General features: G+C 34.9%; 1 protein-coding gene and 1 pseudogene across 1 annotated transcript; both read left to right on the forward strand.

Moving 5' to 3' along the window:
* Nucleotides 1-9,879: 9,879 nt before the first annotated feature.
* LOC141522824 (olfactory receptor 4K14-like) lies at nt 9,880-10,830 on the forward strand. Its single transcript, XM_074236258.1, has one exon. The coding sequence runs from the start codon at nt 9,880-9,882 to the stop codon at nt 10,828-10,830; it is 951 nt and encodes a 316-aa protein (XP_074092359.1).
* An 11,063-nt stretch (nt 10,831-21,893) lies between these two features.
* Nucleotides 21,894-26,985, forward strand: part of LOC141522825 (cardiolipin synthase (CMP-forming) pseudogene) — a 35,748-nt pseudogene continuing 30,656 nt past the window's right edge.

Raw genomic sequence — 26,985 nt, forward strand, 5'->3', positions numbered from 1 at the left:
CTTATCCTCACAAAAATACAGTTGATCAACTGTCACTCAAATACAGGCAACAAGAATCCTTGAAGCAGTAGCATCCTGTGACCACAGGTCCTATTTCCAGCACAATCAGTTGAAGTTATCATTCAGGGTCACAGTTTCAATACAAAATGAATCTTTGCCACCTAACTGTAGTCTATGGGCTAACTAACTTAACTGAAACAGCAAGGTTCCCTGAGGGTTTTAAAGAAAATGTAATGTGCCAAGTAAATGAAACTACCACTAACACCTTTATCACCATCTGTCCTAAATATTGATGAGGACAGTCCTGTATTCAAGAGCCTTTGGCTTAAACAGAAATGCTTTCCAAACAATGTTTTGGAAAAACAAACATTATTGAGATGCAGCTTAATAACTTGTTCTTCAGACTCTACTACATCTATAGCAACTAAAGTGCCAGAAAAGAATGTTCATTCTATCTAAGTCTTTGTCACTGTTTCAACATCACAAAATGATATGACTTTATCAGTCAGAAATGATAGTAAAGAAAAGGCATTGCACTCTGTTTTGCCACTGTTTCTAAAGGGTCAAGAAATTTTTCCATTTGATTTGGAGTTGTTGTTTCCCATTTAAGAATGTAAAGTCCTTTTTAGAGCAAGAACTATCTTACATTCTAATTGTAACCCCAGCCATTTTCATAAGGCTTTTCATGTAGTAAATGCTCCATAAAAACTTTCTTTAATTTTAATATTTGAGGCCATGGGCTCAAAAATAACTTGCCCAAGGCTACACAGCTAGGCAATTATTAAGTGTCTGAGGTCAGACTTGAACTTTAGTCCTCCTGACTCCAGGGCTGGTGCTCTATCCACTGCACTACCTAGGTGCCCATCCCTACAAGCTTTTAGCCATTCATTTATTTCCATTTTTAATGCTATATAGATCTGTCTATGTTACTGAGTTAGAATTAAAAATCACTAATGAAATCAACTCAGTATCATAGCAAAGTCAATAAAAAATTATTGACGTATTGTTTTTATATTCTTGGCTTGTAATGATTAAAACTAAAGCAGTCCCTACTGTACATGCACTTGCAATATATTAGAGATGTAGAAGAAAGCAAGCTATATACTGTACACACAATTAAATGCTACAAAAAGCAGAGCAGGATAAAGTGAAACAGAATCAGATAATATATTATAAAGAATCTTATGGGTGGAAACTTACTTGCAGCTGAGTGCAATAAGGAAGACGTCAGCTATTGACAGAATATATAGTTTTCAACAGATGGTAATATGGAAGGTGTGTGTTCTAGGCATATATTACAAAAATTGATATTTCATTTAGTCCCATAGCTGATGGTCAGGAGCTTTAAAAATATTGCTTACTTGGGGATTTCCTTGCTGGATTGAGTTGTTTTTTATTTAAATTTAAAAAGAAGTACAGTGCTAGATGGTGCTCTGAGTTTAGGAAGACTCAGTTCACTAAGAGGTCCCATAGGAACATAGCATGTGATGCTTCTTCATTAATCTGGTCTATACTTCCTCCTGCACTGAATATATGTCAGAGAGATAGTGATCATCTTACATGAATCTCAGTCTCCACTTAGCATGCATATAGCCCTTTTATTGCTTCTTTTGTCATATCCAAATAGGGAGAAGAGAATCTGCCATTACCTAAGAATTTTTTTGTCCTGGAGAACTCATGTGTATGGTAAACCATCTACTTTATCTTTTGACCTTCTCAAATTCATTAAACAAGTTAAGAATATTGCTACTTGTAGCTATATGTGTACACATGCATATACATATATATATATATATATGCACATGGACACATATACATATATATATATACGTGCACACATATACATTTATATACATATATGTATATACATATATGTATATACCGTGTACTTGCCTTTATTCTGAGTCTTTCTACCATTCCTGATATGTTTCTTTTCCTATTTCAGCCTTGGGAATAAAGCCTTCTCTTCATTTATGACATTCTAAAGTTTTTGTCTTTTACTTCTTTAGAGTCCAAAAGGTATCTTGCTGTGTTTTTGATTTATACTGCATGTCAGAGGCTTCTAACTCTCAAATGTTTGGTGATCCTTATCGAAGTAGAGAATTAGATGGCCAAAAGAATGTGATCTGACAGAAAAACAAGGACAAAAAGGAAAGGAAGTTAAGGGAAGAGTGAAAAGCATTGGCTATTTACCAAACAGAGAATCGGCTTTAAAAAAAATAAAAGGAAGAATTGTGCTTGAATCTGTAAATCAAGAGAAATATAGAGTCTAGGATCTATTCTACTTTTCTTTGTTATCTTTCCTTTGTTGCTTTCAAAAGCTGTAATTCCTTTTGGGAGGGTGGAAAGTTTTTCTTGGAATGATTAAATGATATATTTGAGATTACATTTGATAGTTCATTGATAGACATTAATTGATTGGAACCTACCTTAATTCTACTTTGACAAGAGATCCTTTTGCAGGGTTGTGCTGAAATCTACTCTAATGGCTTCTGAGAGTCTACTACTACATTTTACTTTTTGGCTAAACTTTTAGGGTGAGGGGTTACACCTTAGATATCAAAAATTCATCAAAATAGGCCTTGATTTATTGTGTTGTTAATTCTAAGACCTAACAATACACATTAAGCATATGTATGTATATATGTATGTAGGAATGCACACATTTATTTGTATTTGTATTTTTGTGTGCATGCATATGTATAATTTATTTGGAAAACTTTGAGATATATTTGCCAGCACACTCCTGGTTCAATGTTATTTAATCATTATCTTTCCCAGTTAATTATTATATCAGTCACTCCTAAAGGGTTTTTTAAAAATGAATAATTCCTTTCCTAAGGAAGCAGTGAAAGAGATGAAGGGGTGTTTTTTTTTAGGTTCCTTAAAATCAGGAATCTTTTTCTCGTCTGTTTCTATTTTATTTTCTTTTGTTTTTGTTTTTGCAAAACAATGAGGTTAAGTATCATTCCCAAGTCACTTAGCTAAGTAAGTAGTACCTGAAGCTCAATTTGAGCTCTGGTCCTCCGAACTCCAGGGTTGGTTCTCTATCCCCTACTCTGCCTAGCAGCCCCCATTTCTATTTTCTTTTTGTTTAATTTTTTTAATCTAAGGCAATTGGGTTAAGTGACTTGTCCAAAGTCAAAAAGGTCACATTTGAACTCAGGTTCTGATTCCAGGGCCAATGTTCTATCCACTATGCCATCTAGCCACCCATCTATTTTCTTATATCCAGAGAAATATGGATAAATGAGAGTGTTGGTCAAGCAACATAGAGTAGAGTCTGTATGTTGAAGAATCAAAAGAGATCATAGAGATCATTTTGCCCAAGTTTTTTTTTATTCATTTTAAATATTCTAATAACATCTCTATGCAAAGAATTAAGGTTAGTAAAGTCCTTTTTCTTCTCCCAATAAGCTTTTGGCGGGGGAGGGGGGTAAATAATGAAGGTTTTCTTATCAAAATGTAAAATAGGGAAATTGGAACCCTGAGACATTGAGATACAGCTTATGAGTTAGCTAGGAAAGACAGAGGTAGCTTTTAGTCTTAGTCCTAAATGCAACTCCTGACCTAAATTCCCTACTTCATTCTGGCTCCAGGATCTGAGGAGATCAGTCTCGTAGAGCATAAGTACTTTGTCAAAATTCACAGTTTGTGGCAAAGTTGGAATTCTCTAATATGCTGAATTGGCAACCAGTGGTCTTTCTAGTTTACTAAACTTGTATGAAGTTCTCATTACCTGGTAGCTGCTGTATTAAAATGTTTTTCAAGTTTTTTAAAAAAATTAATAAATTGTTAAAGCAAAACAAATTTTTACCCCAAGCATTTCTTGTGTCTCTTCTTGTTAATTTTTTTAAAATCTTATAAGTGTGAATACAGACAGAAAATTTGCAATTAGTTAGACTAATGAGGACAAGGAAAGTCAGATAAGACAAAAAAAAATTCTGAATTAAATAATTTTTAAAAGAAAATGTAATACTATTCCTTTCAAATATAGAAAAAAATAAACTAAAGGGCTAAAAATATTGTTAGGTTTTGTAAACCAGAATTTTAGGAATATTTAAAAGGAATAAATTTGAATTATTTATAATATCTATATTTAGACATCATTAGAAAAAAACAGCAAAAGCTTGACAAATATTATTCAAAACTTATTTTCTCCAAATATATATGTGATTCATTCAATATAAAATGCCAATAAATCTAATTAGATTTGCTTTATTTTCATTTAAAGGAAAAAATGTTTTTAGGAAAGGAAAAATTATCATTTTTTAAAATCATTCCCATAAAGTTTATTTATTTTCCTTGTTTTTGTCCAAACCTCTTCTTATAGAATTTTAATGATTATATCTTTCCTTCTTCTGGTTCTGCCTTTCTCATTGTGTTATTTCATAGAGTTTTTTTTTTTAATTGTATTGTTGAATTCTAGGTCATGAATGTGCCAAAATTTATTTAATTACTGTGGCTACTGACATTAATTTTCCTCACAATTACCTTCTTTTTTTGTAATAACAGATAATGTCAATTTAGACAGAAAACTCTTTTTTTAATTAGATGAAAATCTCAGAATATTATTAACATTGTGGAAAAATGGTTGCTTGCTGAGTATCTTAAAATTGATCTGCAGAATGATTTAATTATTTTGAAATTTCATCATCATAGGTTATTAATAATTGTTCCACTATTCCCTCACTGTTGCATTTTACAGATTTTTGCAATTTTTAGAAATTTGATAAATATGCAGTTTTTAAATATTATTTTTGCATATTGAATTCATGTACTGATATGTCACTCCTTCTTATTCATCTAGAAAGGCTTCCCATGGAATGAAGATTTTTAAAAAATAATTGTGTAAAGCTAATTCATAAACTACCACTATTTTCCACATTTCACTTCCTTCAGTCTACCCTGGATGGAATGAGGGAGATATATATTCTCATCTTTTTCATACATGAAATATTTGCAAGATTACATTTCCTTTCTTGTTATCTTCTTTTTTTACTTTACAGTTCTTGTGAATGTTGTTTTTATGTCTTTGCTTACTTTGCTCTGCATCAGTAGATAAATCTTTCCATTTATCTTTGAATCCCTATCTCTCATTTTCTAAAGTACTCTAGTATTCTATCCATAATGTTTAAGAATTTTCCACTTAATGAACTGCCATTTTAGTGCCAGTACTTTGCCAAGCTAAATATTTTATATACGAAAGTTTAAATAAAGATTTGATTTCTTCATTTTTCTTTTTTTGCCCCCTTACTTTTTTCATATATCTATCTATTAGTAAAATTTTTGCATCAATAGATATGGACATATTTGTTTTTCTTCATAATTCTAAAATTCCAAATAAGGTTCCAGAATGTTGTGTACAATTTATAAACATCTCAACAGTATACCAGGAAACCATTATAATGTATTCCTAAAGAGCCTCTAAAATGGAATCTTTCCAGGTTTTTTGGTATCCATTCCAATGACTGAATGCTCAGAAACACTTTTACCTTAATTTTTTGATGCATTTTGGTTGTTATTAGTGATTTATAACATTTTTAATTTAATTATTAATAGTTTGCAAAACTTTTCCGACCTTACAATTTATAGCCTTTAACAAACGATCTATTGGGAAATGAATTTCAGTCTTACATTTTTGGAAATGCTAACACATCATATATTTAAAATTAACCTCTTGATGTTTATCTAATTATATCTTTTTATATTTAATAGGTTTTCCATCAATAAAATATTGATTGCTTTTGTTTCCTATTTGTAACTTTGGTTTTTAGGTCATTCAGATTTATTTTTATAATTACATCCAATTTGATTTGTGACATTTCCTGATTAGTTTTGATGTTGCCTTATCAAACTATTAAAAGTAGCTAGAAAAATAAGACTTCATGTGATTTTCCTTAAGATTTAACTTTTTCAATTATACATAGGATTTTTGAAGCATTTCAGAAAGCAGGAAAGAATAAAACTAAATAATTTCGATTAAAGGACAACTTGATAATGTGACAATATTTGTATTGACTGAATAAGCATCTCTCCTTCTTAAGGTAATTTAAAAACTTTTTCATTTTGAGGCGGGGAGGCCAGAGGGATGAACAGAGAAACATGGTGATTCTATACCATTGTGGGTCTTTTTATTACAGATTTGGCTCCATTACTTCTTTCTACTGTGCTCTATTAATCGAAGAGCCTAAATAGTATTTTAAGTGAAACATTACTCCTCTCAAACATAATTTGTATTAATTTGATTATAAAATTATTTTTATGATTAATCCACATTTAATTTCAACCTTTCCCTGTGAAACTCTTGCACACTGCGAATGAGAATAATATGATTCCATTAGCACAATATGATCATGTGAAAGATTACCAGATAGGGGTTCAGGGAATAATGATTAATACTCCTTTCAAGTAATCATTTGGCACAATGCATAGAGTGCTGAACCTAAAGTCAGGAAGACTCATCTTCCAGAGTTCAAATTTGGTCTTAGAAAAATTTTACGTTAGCTGTATGATCCTAGGCAAGTCACTGAACTATGTTTGCTTTAGTTTCCTAATCAGTAAAAACAACTGGAGAAGGAATGGAAAATCACTCCAGTATCCTTGCTAAGAAAAATCAAAAGGAGTCAAAATATAGGGTCACATTTGAAAATGACTAAACAACAAGTCTCCTTTCAATTCTAAAATTTTGTAATTTCAATTCTACTTTTCCAAAAGCACCCAACCAAAAAAACCAATCTTTATATCTATATATTACATGTAAATTCTTTCATAATGAATAAACATTATATAATATTTTCTCTTAGATGTTATCTACAAGGTCCAAATCATGGGCATTTCTTTTTAAATATGTAGTTAAACTATGTAGAGAAGAGTGTGGGATCCACTTGGAAAGGTGGTTCCACAAAGGGCAAGCACTGTCCTTGTATTTGGCTCCAAATGAAGCTGAATAAATGTCTTTTTTGTTTTTTTTCCTTCCTTGACCCAAAGTCTTCCAAAAATCTTCTAAAATCTTCCAAAGAAGATTTGCAATTCTGTCAAGAGACAAATAAGGGAATTATGATGGGAACCCACAGTTTTGCTTTTCTCAGAGAGAGAGAGAGAGAGGGTATACCAGAATAGAATTGTATCTATTTACTCCTTAAAGTATTAGTCTAGGTAATATGATCAGGTTTCACCTAATATTCGATACCTTTGTCATTTTTGGGGAGAAGGATGACTCTAAACTCTATATTCAAAGCTTCATCACATAATCCCTACTCCACAATGAACATAAAGAGCAAATAGCAAAGAAGCCTATTTATCCAGTTCATTGCAATGCAGAAATCAGAGAAGAAAATAGGAAAATATAAATCAGACAATACAGAGGATAAGAGATTACTTACTTGGAGCAAGAGAACTGAGCTCAACTAAGACAGTGTCCAAGATAGCACCTACAGGGGAAACCCTCTGGTGTCTCTAGTGTACCAAGTTAGAACAGAGAAATGATCTAGAACATTTTTTTCCCTTCATGTCTTCCCAAGCTTTTCCATCAGTGGTCTGAAGTGGACATGAACTCTTTCATCTCTTGAAGCAGGAATCTCACTTGAGGATCATTAGAAGACTGTCACATACGGAGGATTTCTAGGTCACAGTGTATGTATAGTTCATAGACCTTTGGGCTTAGTTGTAAATTGCTCTCCGTAATAGTTAGATCAGTTTATAACTCAATCAATAGCAATTAGTGTCCCACTTTTTCCATATCTCCTCCAACATTTGTCAGTTTACTTTTTGTCATTAACCAATCTTATAGGTATGAGGTGTTCCTCAGAGTTGTTTTAATTTGCATTTCATAGTTATTTGGAGGACTTTTCATATGACTATAGATAACCTTGATATCTGAAAAGTACTGAATAAAATTGACAATTTATTATTGAGGAATGACTTGTTATTAAACATTTGACTCAGTTCCCAATATATTTTTTAAAATGCAGTCTTTAGTGGAGAAAGTTATTGTAAAGTTTTTCTGCTTTCCTTTAAATTGTGTCTGCATTGATTTCTTTAAATTTTATTTATTTAAGGCAATGGAGTTAAGAGTGAATTGCTAAGGTCACGCAGCTAGGCAATTATTAAGTGTCTGAGGCCAGGTTTGAATGCATTCCTCCTGACTCCAAGGCCATGTGCTCTATCTAACTCAACTGTCCCAGCATTGATTTTGATTGTGCAAAAGCACCCTTAATGTTAATGAAGTCAAAATTATTCATTTTAGAGTCTGTAATGCTCTTATTCTCTTCTTTAGTCATAAATTCTTCCATTACTTATAAATTCAAGAACTACTCTATGCCATTCTTCCCAAATTTGCTGAAGACAATACCCTTTATATGTAAATCATATATCTATTTTGTTGAATTAGATTTCTTAATGCGAAGGAAATCCTTCTCAAATCACAATATCAACAATCCTTCTTTGAAATCCAAGTCTGAGTTATGATCATACTAGTTGTTACTTCAGATTAATGAAACTGATCTCAGATTTGTCAACTTGACCTCAGAAAAACACAGCAATGCAGGATAAAGGGAGATGTAAGATAAAAGGAAACAGAAGAGATGTGTAGAATATATATCTACCCTCTAATTAAATAAAATATTTAAATTTATATAAGGTCAATTTAAACTATCAGTGAAATCTAAGGAATTGGTTAAGTTAGTGTAATTGTTATGCTATTTTTAGCAACATGGCTAAATCTGTAATTTTCAATTGATGTTTTTGAGTCAAATCAGTCTTTAAAAAGGGAAGCTTTGTGGTACCAGTGGATGTAGACATGATTAAAAAGCTGAGATATGGTCGAACTTGCTTTACAGATGCTTAGGGACAAATACCTATGTCAAAATACCTATGGTGATTGCAAGTACCTTTGGAAGCTAAAGATATAGTTTGATCCATTAAAGGATTGATTGAATGTTCTCAATCATCACAAATACTGCTTTAATTATGTTTTAGAATTCAATTAATGAAATAAGTTAGCTATTACTTTGTCATTTTTCAGGTACAGTACAAGAAACATAATTTTGGAACATTAAGACTTGCTCTATTTGAGTTCAGTGACAAACAGGTAAGAGCAAAAGGTGGAGGTTAAAGGGAAACAAACATCTTTGATACAAGGAAATATTTTTAACATTGTAAATAGTCAACTGGTAGAAAAGGATTTTCCTTTACTAGTAATATTCAAGTGAAAGCTCCATTTCCCTTGGTGATACTGTTGAACTGTTTCCTCTTCAATTATAGTTTGGACAAGCTTTTGAAGTTCCTTCCAAATCTGGCAGTCTGATTTTGTTTATGAGTTTGAATAGGATTTATGATAAATCATAACATTTTGATTGCTATTTAGAATTCTGTTATAAATGCTTCAACAGGATAGCAACATTTCAGGTATAACTAAGCTGAGAAATCCTTTTAAAAATCAGCCAGATAAATGTCAGCGTTTGGAGAAAATAACACATTTTTAATTTTTCTAATGCATATATTCACCTAAAGTTCTTTATGTATTCTCTGATGTTTGATTTAACCTTACTTTTTGATGTGCTCTTAAAATTACAGTGTTTAAATCACAGGACACAATAGAGGTGATCAAAGCCACTTATCTCATTTTATAGTGTTTTTAATCATAATATTGATTATATCTTAGAAAGTTAGGTGTTAATAGACACATTTTTGAAATTTTATATATTTGTGAGTTTGTGTGTATACACACACACACACACACGTATAAAGACACATTTACATTTAATATGTGGAAAAATATCTTTCTGGGAACCAAAGATTTCCACTTAAGGTATCTTTTCCAGTCTTATAACTTCTTGTCCCATTCTTTCTAGAAGACTGGAATACATGCCTTATGGAATGGATAGAGTGAATTTCTCTGTGGTATCTGAATTTGTCCTGTTGGGACTTACTGATTCAAGGGAGTTCCAGATCTGTCTCTTCCTATTATTTTCTGTGATTTATTTGGCAACTGTTTCAGGTAACATTCTTATTATGACCACAATTATCACTGATTCCCGTCTCCATTCTCCCATGTACTTCCTGTTAGCCAATCTGTCTTTTGTGGATTTATGGCTTTCCTCAGTCACCATTCCCAAGGCAATCATAGACTTTTTTAAGGACCGTAAGACCATATCCTTTGAAACCTGCATGTGGCAGGTTGTCTTTGTACATTTTGCTGGTGGTGGTGAGATGGTATTGCTTGTGATCATGGCCTATGACCGTTATGTAGCCATATGCAAACCCCTCCACTATACAATCATCATGAACCAACATAGGTGCATTTGCTTTGTAGTTATCTCGTGGGTTATTGGGCTTATACACTCCATTAGTCAATTGGTTTTGATTGTGGATCTGCCTTTCTGTGGCCCTAGAGAGATAGACAGCTTTTTCTGTGACCTTCCACTGGTGATTGAACTTGCCTGCACGGATACTTACATTCTAGGAATATTGGTGAATGCTGATAGTGGATTCCTTGCCTCAACCTGTTTCATCTTATTGTTGATTTCTTATACCTATATCCTATTCACTGTTCGCCATCACTCTACAGAGGGAATATATAAAGCACTGTCCACTTGTACTGCCCACATCATTGTGGTGGTAATATTCTTTGTACCTTGTATCTTCATTTATCTTTGTCCACTCAACATTCCCTCAGTGGACAAATTTCTTGCTGTATTTTATGCAGTATTTACACCTCTATTAAACCCTGCCATCTATACCCTGAGAAACAAAGAGATGAAAGCTGCCATGAAGAGATTGAGAAGTCAATATGTGAATTCAAGAGAAAATCTTAGGAATTTCTCTTGATCAGAAGAACTATCAAAAAAGTAGGTAATCTGACAGCATCATGGATGAATTCATGAACTATATTATTGTACACACTCAGTTTGCACCTGAAGGTTATCTTTTTATACCATGTAATAATGCTCTTTATCTCTTTTTTGGTCTTCCCTAATTCTCTCTGTAGTTTATAGATTCAAAAAAAACATTGACAAACTTTTCAAAATATGATTTTTGTATTATTATTATTATAGTATTTGACAAATAAATTTCATCTTATACTGCATAAATAAAAGTGAACACCTATAAAATACACACACACAATTTGAACATAATTATAGAAATATTGGGTCAGTTCAGAAATAAAAATAAAATACATCAATATGTTTGTAAATACTTATTGTCTCAATTATATTTCAATTTAGTCAAATGTTAAAATTATTGTATTTGACAGAATCATATGTGCATTTAAAAATGGCAGTGCTGTAACTGAGATAATATGAAAAGAAAAATATATGGTAAAATAGTAATTGAGAGCCTTAAGATTGAAACCTATGGTTCAGACATAGTTGAGAAATGTGAATTTTGAAAAGAAGATAAAATAATGAAGAAAGGATTCTGCAAAATTCTTAATTCAATCCTAGATTTTGCCAGGATATTGGAAAAATGCAGAATTCAAGCCTAGATCTCACAATTCTAAAGCCTGTTTTTTTTCATGGATTTGGAAATCACAGATTATATGAAACTAAGCATAGCTAATATGTTAGATGACAAATGGGATATACAAAAACCCTCAATAGACTAAAATGATGGTCTGCGTCTAATAAAATAAATATTAATAAGAATAAAACTCTTATATTTGTGGTCAATAGTCAACTGCCCATTTACAGAATTGTAATGCTGAGGTAAATTATGAATTTTGTGAAAAAGATCCCAGTGAATGACAAATTTAATTGGGATCTGTTTCTTCATTGGAGCAGTCAGTGAAGCTGATGTGAGCTCAGTTGTATTTTAAAAGTAGAACATAATGGTCCTGAAGGAGAAAGTGATGGATCTGCTATAACCTACTTAAACCAACTTTGGAATGTCATGTCTATCTCTAGATGTCACATTCTAGCATATATCCTGATAAGCTGGAGATCATCTAAAGGAGATAATTTAAAGATCAAATTTTATGGGAAATGCATGGGACTTTTTCTATTTAGCACTTCAGTACAATGGAGATGAAGACAGGCAGATTTTAGTTTGATATAAAGAGGGAAAAACTCCATAAATAATGTGAGAGTTGGAGGACCCTGCCTCAGTAGAACATTGATTTTTTTTTCTCTGTGACATTACCCAAATGGAAGATTGATGACTCCTTCGTTGATGTTTTTGAAGAGATTCCATTTAAGGTTTGGATGGAATAGCAGGACACTAAGTCCCTATCCAGATTTTAGACTCTATGATTCTGTCACTCTCTTTTACTGCTCAAATTCTGTGTTCCATACAGATATTATCCAATCTTAAAGGTGCATGTCTTAATGAAGATATTATAAAATATAAATATGAGCTATTCCTGTTCTTGTAGTCATTAAATTAAGGTCTTTATTGAGTAGAAATGAGGGCCTTGTCCAATTCAGTATTAAATGCTAGTATGGATTCTATGGTGAGATTCTAAGTACTTTCAGTTAAATTCTTTGGATTGCACATTCCTACAAATTTGAATATCCTTCTCAACTTATCAACCATATTAACTTATATCAATTGTCAAAAACAGTAACGTTTGTGGTACCAAAAATTCCTTTTAACTAATATTTCAGGCCTAGACCATGAATATTCCTAATTTTCCAACAGACTTTTATTTATCCTCACTTTTATTTCTTCTACCTTCCCCTAGCTCTCTCCTCTTAGGTACTCATTTTTCTTTTATTTCTTTATTTTTTGTTTGTTTATTTGTTTGTTTATTTAGTTATTTATATATGTATGTGTGTGTTTATTTATTTATTCTTATTTGGTACAAGTAAGTTTTTTTATGCATTACTAAAGTATTCTTGTTTAAGAGTAAACATAAAACCCCTTCTCCAGCCTAAATATATAGACCTGCATGGGTGATAAAGTAAGGGGGGAGGAAAAAAATTAAAATTAAAATAAAATAAAAATAATAATAATGATTGTAAGTCTGGCTAGGTGGTGCATTGGACCAAGCACCGGCCCTGGAGCCAGGAGCACCCAAGTCCCAATCTAGCCCCAGACACCCCAAAAATCACCCAGCTGAGTAACCCCAACGCCATTGCCCCTAAAAACCAAAAAAAAAACCCTAAAATAAAATAAAATAGCAATAATGATGATGATGATGATGATGATGATGATGATGATGATGATGATGATGATGATAGTAGGGGTGGCCAGGTGGGGGACAGGGCACTGGCTCTTAGGCCAGGAGTACCTGGGTTCAAATCCAGCCTCAAACACCCAATAATCACCCAGCTGTATGGCCCCAGGTAGCCCACCTAACACCATTTGCCCTGCAATCCCCACCAAAAATAATAATAAAATTGTGTTCCAGTCTGTGTTACAACACACCAGCTCTGTTGTGCATTGATCACATTCTTTGTGATAAGTTCATCACAAAATTTAATTTCATATTTTTCCATCTTTGCCATTGCTGATTGCAACTCCCTCCATTTGTACTTCTCCACTACCATGTACTCTATTTTCTCTCTCCTTTCACTCTGACTCTGCTGTAGTGTAGTTGGCCCCATCCCTGGAGCCAAGAGGCCCCAAACCCACATACCACCCCTTAGGCCCAGCATCCACCCGGGCCTATAGTCTGGGACAGACTATCCAATCCCAGCCCCTTGCAAGATGTAAAAATGAAAATGTTTAATCTGACTACTCTTTCCCCATGGTCCATCCCCTCCTCCATCACTCACATCCCCCCTTTCCCCCTGTCCCCCTTCTCTCCTTCTTACTCCAGATGTCTATACCCCATTGAGTATATATGCTGTTTCCTCTCCTAGCCAACTACGATGAGAACGAACACTCCCTCATTCCCCCTTGCCTTTCCCCTTTCAATATCATTGCAATAGCTCATTGTAATAAATAAAAATCTTATTATAGGAAATATCTTATCTTATTCCTCCTCTTCTTTTTCTTTCTCCCGTTACATTTCCCTTTTATCTATTGACTCCATTTTTACACCACAATATGTCTTCAAATTCAGCTCTCTCCTGTGCTCCATCTATAAAAGCTCCTTCTACCTGCTCTGTTAAAAGAGAAGGTTCATATGAGTATTATCAATATCATTTTTCTAATACAGGAACACATGTAGTTCATCATCATTAAGTCCCTCATATTTTCCTCTTCTCCTTCACTCACTATGCTTCGCCTGAGTCCTATATTTGAATATCAAACCTTCTGTTCAGCTCTGGACATTCCAACAGGAACATTTGAAATTCCCCTGGTTCATTGAAAGTACATCTTTTTCCCTGGAAGAGAAAGTTCAGTTTTGCTGGGTAGTTGATTCTCGGTTGCATTCTAAGCTCTTTTGCCTTCTGGAATATTATATCCCAAGCCCTACAAGCTTTTAATGTAGTTGCTGCTAAGTCCTATGTGATCCTGACTGAATCTCCATGATAGTTGATTTGTGTCCTTCTGGCTGCTTGTAATATTTTCTCTTTACTTGGAGTTCTGGAACTTTGCTATAATAATCCTGGGGGTTGTTTGTTTTTTTTGGATCTCTTTCTCAGGGAGATTGGTGGATTCTCTCAATTTCTATTTTGCCCGCTGCTTCTAGGATATCAGGGCAATTTTCCTGTAGTAATTCTTTGAAAATGATGCCAAGGCTGTTTTCCTGATCATGATTTTCATGTATTCCAATAATTTTAAAATTATCTTTCCTAAATCTGTTTTCCATATCATTTGTATTCTCAATGAGATGTTTCACATTTTCTTCTAATTTTTCATTCTATGGTTTTAAAATATTGTGTCCTGATTTCTCATAAAATCCGCAACCTCCCTCAGTTCAATTCTTTGTCTGAAGGTTTTGTTTTCCTCAGAGAACTTTCTCATCTCTTTTTCCATCTGGCCAATTCTGCTTTTTAAAACATTCTTCTCCTCAATAACTTTATGAACTGTTTTATCCATTTGACCTATGCTGGTTTGAAACATGTTATTTTCTTCAGCATTTTCTTGGATCTTCTTGACTAAGATGCTGGCTTCATTTTAATGTTTTTCCTGCATCTCTCTCATTTCTTTTCACAATTTTTCTTCTGTCTCCCTCACTTGATTTTCAAAGTCTTTTTGGAGCTCTAGCATAGCCTGATCCCAATTTCTGTTTTTTTCTTGGAGTCTTTAGATGCAGGAGCTTGTATTTCCTCATCTTCAGATTGAGTCTTTTGATCCTTCTTGGGATCACAGGCAAAGTATTTCTCAGTGGCGTTCCTCTTTTATCTCTGCTTACTCATTTCTCCAGCCTGTGCCTGGTTTTGGGGTGCTTCCTGAGCTTTTGAGTATTATTGGGATAACCCCCACAAGAATCTCTATGTGTGAGGCTCTGTCTTCCCTCCTGGTCTGTGAATGACCACAAGTGCACCCCTCTGCCACAGGGCTGAGGTGGGGGGGCTGCTATTCTATGAGGGGCTTATACTGTGATCAGGTTCTAAATGTGGTCAGAGCCCCAGAGTCCTCTTCCAGGGATGAGAACAGAGCTCGGCAGTCTCTCTCCACTCCCCTCCCTAGGCTCAGCCTGGGGAGCCCTGGGGGCTCCTGCTTAGGAGCTATGCCTGCTCCGGTTCCTGGATCTAGGCTACCTTGGCCACTGCTCACTGTGTGCCCTGAGATCTGGGCTTCGTGTGCTCACTCTGGCAAAGGTACCCCCACTGATCCCCCAAGTTGTACCTGGTGCTCCCAGAGTGTAGGTCAAGCAACTGCCCTCGCTGCTGTGAGCAGGAGCTCCCAGCACCCTGGGAGTCTGAATTTCCTTCACTCTGATGTCCACCCCTCTAACCTTATGGAATGGAGCCTTTCCACTCTTTTCCAGGTTACCTTAGGTTGTAGAATTGCCTCACTCAATCTCTCTGTGCATTCTGTATCTTGAAAATTTAAAGTCCTTAGTTTATAAGTTTTTGAGTGAGAGCACCCAAGAAATGGTCCTCTCCTGTTGCCATCTTGGCTCCACCCCCACCCATTTTGCTTTACTTCCATTTCTCTTTCCACTTCATTTTTTCTTTCTATAGTTTGATTTATAAATTATTTCATTCATGGACTTTTATTCAACACCTATTACAATTATAGTAATGAGATGTAGTTAACAGTCTAATTGGGATAGCAGAACATGCACAAGATAAATAACATAGGATTGTATGTTCTAAGTACTAAAGAAGTTGTTTACTTTACTCCAGGAGTTCAAAAAAAGGAATAATAATTGACAACTGGGCTAGTCAAGGAACGTTTCTTTAAAAAAATAAGCCAGTTCTTGAGAGATGGCAAGAAGTTAAGTTGGAAATGTATTGGGGGGATATTTAACCAGAGGTGAGTCAATGAAATGAGGTGAAAATGTATATGTATATTCACTGGAAAAGAGTGAATAATGCAGTTTGTAGTGTAGGGTACATGAAGATGAAGATTAGGAGATAAGGTCAGAAAGTGAAAATATTCACTAGTACCTTGCATTGCATCTTCATTCAACAACTATCAATGCTAAAATAGATTGCTCCTGAAACAAACATTATTATAAAGTAGGAGTGGAGTAGGTTTAGTAGGAGTAAGTTTCAGTTATTTGTATTATTTTAAGTGGCTCAGGAGAGTAAACAAACAAGGACAGGAGAATTTGGGGATAATACCTAGTCAGGATGTCTTAAAATATTAGAAATCTAAGGATTCCTGTTTTCAATTTGTCAATGTATGTAGAAGAAAGGTCTACTCATATCCTGGATCAGTTAAGTTTTACTGTTCTCAAGATAGCTTGGGTTATTATTCTGGGTGCATTTATAAGGGTGGAAATGCAGAAAATGATTATTTCAGGATGGAGAGAAATGACATTTTTCTTGCATAATTTTTATTAGATATTAATGATCATGATATCAGGTTTAAAAGGGTAAAAAATCCTTTAGAAATAATGCCTCATTTATCCTCATAATAACCCTGGGAGATAAGTTCTATTATTATCTCCTTTATTTAAATGAGTTAACTGAGACACAGAGGTTAGGTGGCTTGTCTGGGGTCACACAATCTACTAAGCATCTGAAGTCTGAAATCAGGTCTTCTTGACTCCAAGTGTAATATTTTATTCACTGTGCCATCTATATGATATGCACTTTGGTTGATGAATATGCTTATTTACTTTTTCCTGGTTGCTCATCTGAAGCAATGATTCTTATGTGTTTTTATATTTTGAGAGTTTTGTATTGGTAACTTAAATAATCTGGTTTTTGTTTTGTTGTAGGGAGAAGTCTGGTTAACGAAAAATTTGCATAGTACAATGAAAAATTTGAGAAATTGAAATCACTTTTATCTGGATCAGAGAAAATTTCATGGACTTTTTATAGTCCATAGATCTTACTGGCTTCTCTGAAACTTTTGAAACTGCTGACAACTAAGTCATTTTTCAGTATTTTCTCCTCCTTTTATTTCCATGACACAGTATTTTCTTTTGGCTTTGTTCTACCCGTTGGATTCTCCATTTCAGTCTCCCAATATATTATGCATTTGCACGCTAGCACTCAGTTTCAAAAGTTTAAGAACCTGATCTGAACACAGATCTTTCAACTTATTTCAGAGACCTACTGAGTCTGGAACAACAATCATTAGAAGCCAGGCCCCTAGTCCCAATTCAGTGCTTACTTTGTCACACTAGTTAATTCTTCAGTATGCTATCTCCCAACATCAATATTCTATGCACATCTATTTATTTTTGGAACAAAGTTTTCCTAATTAAAATAGAATATTTTGTTTGAGAATAGAGCCAAGGCCCCTCTCTCCCACAATGAAGGAGGTACACTATTTTGTGTTAAGATATCTTAATAAAAAAGGCATTTTATCACTCTGGACTAAGTATTGATGAGCCATTTATAACAATTTGGGGTCTTGTCCACAGTATTAATGTAAGTCTCTTTACCTGGTATTTTACAAGAACAAAATATGAAAATGATGCAGACAAATGGCTTGATTTCAGGCCTACTTTCTTGGAGTTCTTTTCTGGGGAAATATCTCAGAGTTTCCTCAGAAGATTGGCTGTGGTTTGGAGCTGGGAGTGATTAAAATGCCTAGGAATAGAACTGTGGTAAGTGGCAGCTCTCTAGGGTTGCATTGCTGGCCAGAACCACCTTGAACTGGCTGAGAATTCCTCTAGGTGGGAGCTCTATCATGGAGAGGCCAGAGGATAATAGGGTGCCTCGAGAAAGGGAGAGGGATTTGGGGTACCTCTCCAGGAATTTCATGAAAATCTTGAAGGGGAAAGTTGCCTCCAGACTTGGGGGGAGGGGAGCGCAAGGGGACTATACTGTCAGTAGTTGGAAGCCAAGGAAACCAGAAGGAAAGAAGTCGATTGGATCCAGTGCTGTGTGAGTTCAAATGTTCCTGAGGGTGTGTGTTTGTGTCTGTATGTGTGTGTGTGTGTGTGTGTGTGTGTGTGTGTGTGTGTGTGTTCTGTCTTGTCTTATGTAAGTGTCTGAATTAGGTATTTCTGAATCTAAGCTTTAAGCCATGGAGAAGCTGGAACTAGAGCCCAATAGTTTTAAAAGGTGGGAGAGGAGGAAGTAAGTCTATAGTGTCCCAGGCTTGTAGTTCAGCCCCTCCCTCAATGAGCCCTTCTTAGTTCTGCTGACTTATGGAGTCAAAGAGTAAAGGGTAGGGGAATTCTTAACTAGCAAAAGCTGTGGTTTGGGGAAAGTTTAGAAGAGAGAAACAACTTTTAAGGGAAAGATTGAGAAGTTATAGGAGGGAAGATTTCTTATCCTTATGACTATCTGGGAAAGATTCCATGTTTTCTCCCTGCGTGGGGGAAAGGGGGTGTGGGACTGGACATGTGGCTGGTTGGACACTTGGCAGTCTAGAACCCCTCAGGCATCTTGTTAAGACTTGAACTCTGAAGCAAGATCACTTGAGGAGTGCCCTACCCACCTGTGGAGGGAGGGGCTCGGCAGGAAACTTCAAGTACTTCAGGACTTAAAGGAAAAGAGACCCAGACACAGGTGCAATTGGGAAAAGCAGAAAATACAAATTCAAGGGGCTAAGGGGGCATATTTATTGAAAGTAAATCATGTTAAATAAATGTCTCTGCTCTCGACACATGGGTCTAAAAGTGATAACTCAACTGCTTTTAAAGTTTCTAAACTGGAGTTTGGGGAAGCACCCTAAGGGCTTTAAAAGAGGGGAATTAATGTAACATTCTGACAAAATTTGTACAGAATGGGAGGAATTAAACAACCTAGATTGCTAAATTAGTTTGGGATTTTTAATTATTTTAACACTCTTGTAACTCTATTACAAGGAGTTAAAGGAAAGTGGTACTGGGTTAACTAAGAGAGAAATATCTATGTTATCAGAGATATTTACTGATTTATTTTGGGAAAAAGCTCTAATTCCTTTTAATGTTAAGCCTAATAATGCTAACAATTGGATATTTTTTTTTTTAGCTTTTGCAAGGCAATGGGTTTAAGTGGCTTTCTCAAGGCCACACAGCTAGGTAATTATTAAGTGTCTGAGGCCAGATTTGAACTCAGGTACTTCTGACTCCAGGGCCACTGCTCTATCCACTGTGTAACCTAGCTGCCCCTGTATTTTAATTTGAAATAGAGCATTTGGAATGTGAGTGCTAGATTTTCTGTATAAGGTACCCTAAAGCTTTTATCAAACTAAACTGTTGGGAAGTATAGTTATAATTGCAATGGAGTTTTAAATGTATCATATGTATGAGATTTGATTCTTTGAGGTTCCGGGTAAAGACATCTGGAAGCCAAAAGCATAAAGATAGTAGGATATTCATTTTACTCTTGTTCAAAGAGGAATGAGATGTTTAGATAATAATCTTATCCTTAATGTAAACTGGTAATGTATATTTAATTTTAAAGAAGTCAAGAATATGAACTTCTCTTGGTAACTGCAGACAGCTGATGTGGGGGGCTCTGCTGATAGATAACTGATCAAATAACAATTGTGTGATTCCACTGTAAGGTAACTTATTTATGAGTAAGATGCATTTATCAATTATGTGAAATTCTTTTGTAACTGCAAAGATATTATTTTTACAATTTTTGGTTATCTTTTATGAATATATGTAATTTAAGTACTATATTGTTAAAGCCTGGGATTTCCATGTGATTTCTTTGAAGAGCAATAAGGGAAATATCAAAAATTATGACTCCTTTTGGGATAGATCTGTGAGTTCATGAATAATATAATAATGGAAGGATTGCTTTGTACAATCTAATAATTTGTGTGTTAGTTTTATTGTTGTTTAGTTGTATTGGAATTAATAACCCATGTTGGACATTTAAAGTCACCTAAGATTTTCTAATGGTTTTAAAGAATTCTGAAAGTAAATTGTATGTTAAAGGGGAGATAGATGACACAGTGGACAGAGCACTGGCCGTGGAGTCAAGAGGACCTGATTTCAAACCGGTCCTGAGACACTTAATAATTACCTATCTATGTGATCTTGGGCAAGTTCCTTAACCATAATTGCCTTGCAAATAGAAAATAACTTATATTTTAACAATGGCTAGTAGCTAAACAAACTTATGTATAGAGGATTCTAGCTACATATACATATATATACATATATATATGTATATATATATGTGTGTGTGTGTGTGTGTGTGAATTAGGAATATTTTGGATATGTATATATATTCCAAAGCTGTGTTTGTTTTCTTTGAAGTAAAGGCACATATGTAATATGAGAAAGATAATTTGAGAATGTTCTGTGCAATCTCCTAGACAAAGGCAGTGTTTACTTGTTGTAAAATACCACAGGATAGAAGGAAGGTTCTCTAGTCAAGGGGAATCTGATTCACCATCTTTATATAGAGATGGAATAGCTATGATTTAAGATAAATGGTTGCTTCTAGCAAAAGTTAGGAGATGAGCCCTGTAGGGTCAGTCTTAGTTAGAATATCTGGTTTGAGCAAGGACCAAGGAAGGACATTCAGAACTTTAGGTAGGGGGTCCATTAATTGGAACCCCATTCCATAATTGGAATTTAGTGAATTGGACTCACTGGAAGTTCCAATTAGGTAAAACTACTAATTTAGATTGTGGAATTTTTAATCAATTTTCTCTTTTTTATATAAGGTACCAGGAGAGTCAGCTAGAAGAAAGTTATACTGGGTCAATGCATTGTTCCTGGAGCCAAGGAAGCCAATGGACTGGAGATGTCAGGTGACAGGGACAGGGATGTACAGTCAAAGGGGCAGCTTCTCAGTGCTGGATCCTTATGACTTGATTTACCCAAATGGACATATGGATAATGTCTCATTTGAAAGAATAAATCTGGCCCAAGACACTTGACTACCCTTATGACCTCTGCCTGAACACTGACATTCGATATTTATATCTATAAAGGAATTTTCCGTAATATCCTGGATCTTTATAGTTACTAAGCAAACCAGGAAAAAAAGTTTTAGGTGAACTGGATTTACTAGCCAGATAAGTTAGGTGTGACACCTTCTTTCAGCTACATGTTGAGATAGAAATTAGGTTTCCTTAATGTTTATGTTAATCAGGATATTTAGGTAAGAAGAATGGGAAATTCTTAGGATAATTGGAGTCTCAAGGTCTTATTTAGGGAAAGAAATGTGAGTCAGGTAAGTATATCAGGAACATGAAAACATGGGTATATTTTGAAAAAAAAATCATTTTAGTTAAGAATGTTTGAGTCATTATTGTAATGAGAGCAAAAGGTTAAGAAATGTTTATGCTACAAATTTAAGTTAAGGTGATAATTCCCATTGTGAATTTGTTCACATAGTAGAGCACCAATGGAAGTTTATTGTGTTAAAGTGCAATATGTATGTCAATTGGACAGTGAGTAAGGCAAAATGTAAATTGTAATAATCTCCAAAATCTCATTGTCTTGTGATGAACACATGTGTTTTGTTCTAAGTAAAATGTTAAGCAGTTTATTTACCAGAAAACAAGGGTTTAACAAGTCACCTGAATTGGAATGGACCTTTTCGGAACACATTCAGAACATGCAGAAGGACACAGGATGTCTACAAGGAAGAAGAGAAGAAAGGAGAGCCACTGAACCAGTTCATCTCCACTGTCTCTCAAGTATGTGTATGTTGTTTAGTCAGGGGATCTGTACCTGTAACTTTCCCCTGATTCTGTAAGTGTGATCCCCCTCCTTCTGCCCCTCTTCTTATGGAAAGGAGGAGGAAAGGCACAGTAAAGATGTTTTCCAATGAGAGAAAAGAAGGAAGATTATTGGGTGGTACAAGGCTGTATATCCTGTCTAGGGAGAATCCTATCTCTGATTTAGAGAATGGGGTATTAGTTATTTTGGGAGAAGAATCTAGCTGGCTGAAGTCAATGCCCATTCTTGTGGTATAGCTAACTGTTAGACTTGTGGTGGTCCACAGAAGTTTGAGAATTGACCTTGGGTGCCTTTCCCCCGAGGTCCAACATACATTCTCAGGTCCTGGTCAGAGATGTATAGAATTCTGTGGCACAGGACTCTGATCCAGAGGAGAAAAACACCAGTATCATATGACTGAGTCAGTTCAGGGTGACTATTATTTATACCAGTCTGCCCAGGATATTTTCCTGTGGAGTAGCAAATGTCTGGACATGTCCAGAAGCAGGGTACATATATACTGGATTGTACAACTTAAAGAGATAGATTCACTGAGACTCATGTGAGCTTGTAATGATGATACCTGTATCCTTTTTTAAGATTTGCAAACTGGGGGATTTGTTAAGGGAAACTGTGAATATGAGTTAGTATGGAATGGCAAGGAAAGTGCAAAAATGGCTATTTGCAAGAAAAACTGCAAGGAGCAACACAAGATATATTAGCTATCTTTTAGATTAGTTCAATGGCAAAAAGCCAGGGATTTATTTTGATGAAATTTGGAGCCAGGAAGATCTGTCTATAGACATCGGTATGAAAATTTGCCAGTGGAAGGAGGTACAACAACGTTGTAAGGATGAACAGTATTATCCACTTGTTGGAAACTGGGAAGTTATATTCCTGGAAGACCAACCAGCATTAAAGGGATATCATTGGATTTGTAGGACTACTGCCTACACCCATTTGTCCAAAGGATTGGTCAGGCAGTTGTTCTCTCAACTTTAGGGCCTATTATGTGGGCACAGGATTGGAGTTGGGGCTATAGAACCTCAATTTATATCCTGATTAGATTCTAAGCTGTGATGGAAAAATTACCAATTAGACAGCTGTTAGGTTCCCCTGACCTTCTGGGAGAGTGACTCGACTCAGGAGAGAAATGTAACTTGTGCACACAGGTGGGGTTGCTAGCAGGACAACTACTAGTCCCATTTATTCAGAGTATCAGACAGTTCTTTATAGCAGATAACCACAACATTAGCAAACAAGGACAAGTCCAGGACATTTCTAAGATTTACACAGGAAGTAACCTTTTTCAGGAAATTCAAGGCTTATCATGCAAGCAAAGTTATACTTTGATGCACCTGTGTTATCACAGCAGAGTTCTGTGGAAAACTTTCTTCAAGAGGGTCACATGAGCCCAGAAGAGGTCATTCTGACCTTTCATCCAGTCTCCTCATGCAGTGCTCAACAGACAGCTAGGGCCTTGCTGAGTGGCTAAGCAATGCAAACAAATCTGCTGATTGAAGAAGGAGTTTGAGGTAAATTGAATCTATCAAGTTGCTGCCTAAAGATAGATGACAAAGAGGCAAGTGGTAAAATACATCAGAATGTTGACATGCTCCTACACAAACCTGGAAAATAGGAGGGGTCCATGTCTCTGATAATGAGGAAATAAAAATCTCGATAGAAGAAAAAGTCATATCAATAACAAGTACTGTAATTTAAGCAAGAAATCACTAAGGTGTGCAACCCCAAATTTTATTATAGAAGTCAAGTGGGAATTGTGAGGAAAGTGTGGGTGTTTGAGTTCCACAGGAATGTGAAGATGGGATTGTTAGTTTACATTACAAAGACTAGGGTCTGCCTATATTGTTTCCTATGAGCTGGTATTGAGTTAAGACAAAGGATTTAGCCTCCATTTGATCAAAAGCTGAAGAAATTGCCCCACCTGTGTTTAACTTAACCTAGAGTCTTGACCTTCTCCTTTGTCCATGCTCAAAGAGATCTAATTGTTCTTGCTCATTAGTATAATGAGCAGGGTGCACCAAATATATGGAAGCCAATGAATCACTTTGATTGTGACACCAGCATGTGGTTCCCATGAGGGGGCAGGATCAAAGTCTTTCAAAGTACATTAAAGACCTTATATTTGGTGATTTCCCTGCCCCTCTCTCCCACCAGGAAAGAGGTATGCCATTTTTTAAAGATAGCTTTAAAAAAAAACATTTCAATAAAAAAAGAGAGTAGAGACAAGATAGCGGAGTAAAGACAGTGACTCAATAGAACTTTCCCTCAAACCCATCTGATGACATTTAAATAATGACTAAATTAATCCTAGAATGATAAAAGTTACAAAAAATCAGAATCAAATGACTTTTCAGTTCAAGAAAACATAGAAGATCAGCAAGAATGATCTATTTGAATTGGATGAGAGTGTAAGACAATCCTGTAAAGGATGCCCCAACACAGAGCTAGTAAACCAGTAGATAGCAGCTTCTTACAGATCTCTCAGTCCACAGATGATAAGAACACCAAAGGATATTCTAGAAGTATCTTTGCTAGCACTTAGTGACTCTGTTACTTTGCCTATATAGACACTGGATGCAGGTTGCAGTTGTGGTTTACAATACAAGGGTTAGAAGGAGCAGTAGCATTTCAAAGTTTGTGGCCACATTGTGGTGGGGATGCTCCTCACAGTTCTAACATAGAAAAGACTGTTTGTGGGATCTTGTGTTTAGAGCCCAAGACAAGGGAGTACAAAACATATTTTTCCTTAAATTATACCGCCTAGGAGGAATTGAAAACTTTCACATATCTGGAAGTATATGTAGAAACATCTAAACGAAAACCATGAAGTTTGGAACAGTTTGCTCTCCACTTTGGAAACAGAACCCTACTTTGACAAAGCTAAAATCAAGTAATAGTTCGGTAAAATGAGTAAGCAACAGAAAAGATTATGGTCATAGAAATTTATTATGATGGCAAGCAGATCAAAACAAGACTTAAAAGATAATAAGGATGTTATATGTCCTACATTCAAAACCTTCAAGAAAAATGTGAATGGATCTCAGGTCATAGAAGAGCTTCAAATGGATTTTGAAAGTCAAGGAAGAGAGGTGGGGGAAAATGGGGCAAGAAATGAGAGTGATACAAGAAAATTGTCAAAAAATAAATCAATGATTTGATAAAGGAGATGGAAAAATTATTGAAGAAAATTGACCTAAATAAACAGAATGGAACAAATGGTAAAAGAGGTACAAAAGGCCAAAGAGCAAGAATTGCTTATAAATAGAATTGACCAAATGGCAAAGGTGGTATCAAAGCTCACAGAAGAAAATAATTCCTTAAGCATAAGAATTGCCCAAATGGAAGTGAATGACTTTATGTGAAATTGAGAAACAATAAAACAAAACCTAAAGAATGAAAATAATAAAAGCCAATGTGAATTATATGAATGGAAAAGCAACTGACCTATAAAATAGATCCAGGAGAACCAATTTAAAAATTCCTGGACTATCTGAATTTTATGATAAAAAAAAGCCTAGTCATCATCTAATAAGAAATTATCAAGGAAAATTCCCATCATATTTTAAAACCAGAGGGATAAATAGACATTGAAAAAATCCACTAATCATGTACTGAAAGAGTTCCATAAATGAAAATTCCCCAGGAACAGCATAACCAAATTTCAGAGCTCCTAGGTCAAGGACAAAATATTTCAGGCAGTCAAAAAGAAATAATGCTAGTACTGTAGAGCCACTGTCAGTATAACTCAAGTTTTTGGAGTTTCTATATTAAAGGATCAGAGAAGTTTGATTATTGTATGCAGTAGGCAAAATGGAGTAGGCAAAAGGGCTTAGATTACCACCCAGAATTAACTCACTGGCAAAACTGAATGTACTACCTTAAGGGAAAAGAGACACTTAATGAAATAGGTGACTTTCAAACTTATCTGATGAAATGGTCAGTACTTAACAGAAAATTTAATTTCAAATCAAGAGAAGAATAAAAAGATAAATAGGAATTGAAAATCATAAGGAACTCTTTTTTAACTGGTTACATTCATACATGGGGTGGTGATGCTATTAATTCATAAGAACTTCCTATTTATTAGGACAGTTAAAAGGAATTTTTTTATATGTATGCATATCCACCCCCATATATGTGTGTATATATATATATATATATATGTATATATACACATATATATATATATATATATATATATATACAGAGAAAGAGAGAGAGAAAATGCACAGGTGTGAGTTGAATATGAAGAGATGATATCTTAAAAATGAAATTAAGGTTTAAGAGAGGATTGTACGAGGAAAAAGAGAAAGATAGAAGTTATAAAAATCTCAGTGATGGGGAAGTAGAGTGGGGAGGGGAGTAAGTGAACCTTACTCCATTCAGACTTGGTTCAAAGAGGGAACAATATGCACTCTCAATTGTGCATAGAAATATATTTTTACACTATATTAAAGTAGGAGTGGAATGGTTCATATGAGGGGGAGAGTATGAGAAGTTAAGATAGATTGGGGAGGGATACACTTTTGAGGAGGTTAACTGTGAAAGGAGAAACAATAAACAGGGGGAGAAATATAATAGAAGGAAATAGCGTTATCAATACTGTAAAACATTTTTGAACCAAGTTTCTCTTAAAAAGACCTCATTTCTCAAATATACAGAAAGAACTGAATCAAATTTTTTTGAAAAAAGGAGAACTGTTCAAATTGTAACCTCATTTGGTTCTGTCATCTAGTTAGTGTTGGGTATTAAACTAGAAAGTCTGACTAAGTGGTGAAAATGGAGAACTCAGAAGAAAGTTGGGGGTTCTGTAGAGAAAGCATCATGGTGATAGTCAGTAAGATATGAGTTAAAATCTGCCCTCAAATATTTGCTATCTT

The sequence above is a fragment of the Macrotis lagotis genome, chromosome 4 (assembly GCF_037893015.1).
Source record: "Macrotis lagotis isolate mMagLag1 chromosome 4, bilby.v1.9.chrom.fasta, whole genome shotgun sequence".
Taxonomy (NCBI): Eukaryota; Metazoa; Chordata; class Mammalia; order Peramelemorphia; family Peramelidae; genus Macrotis; species Macrotis lagotis.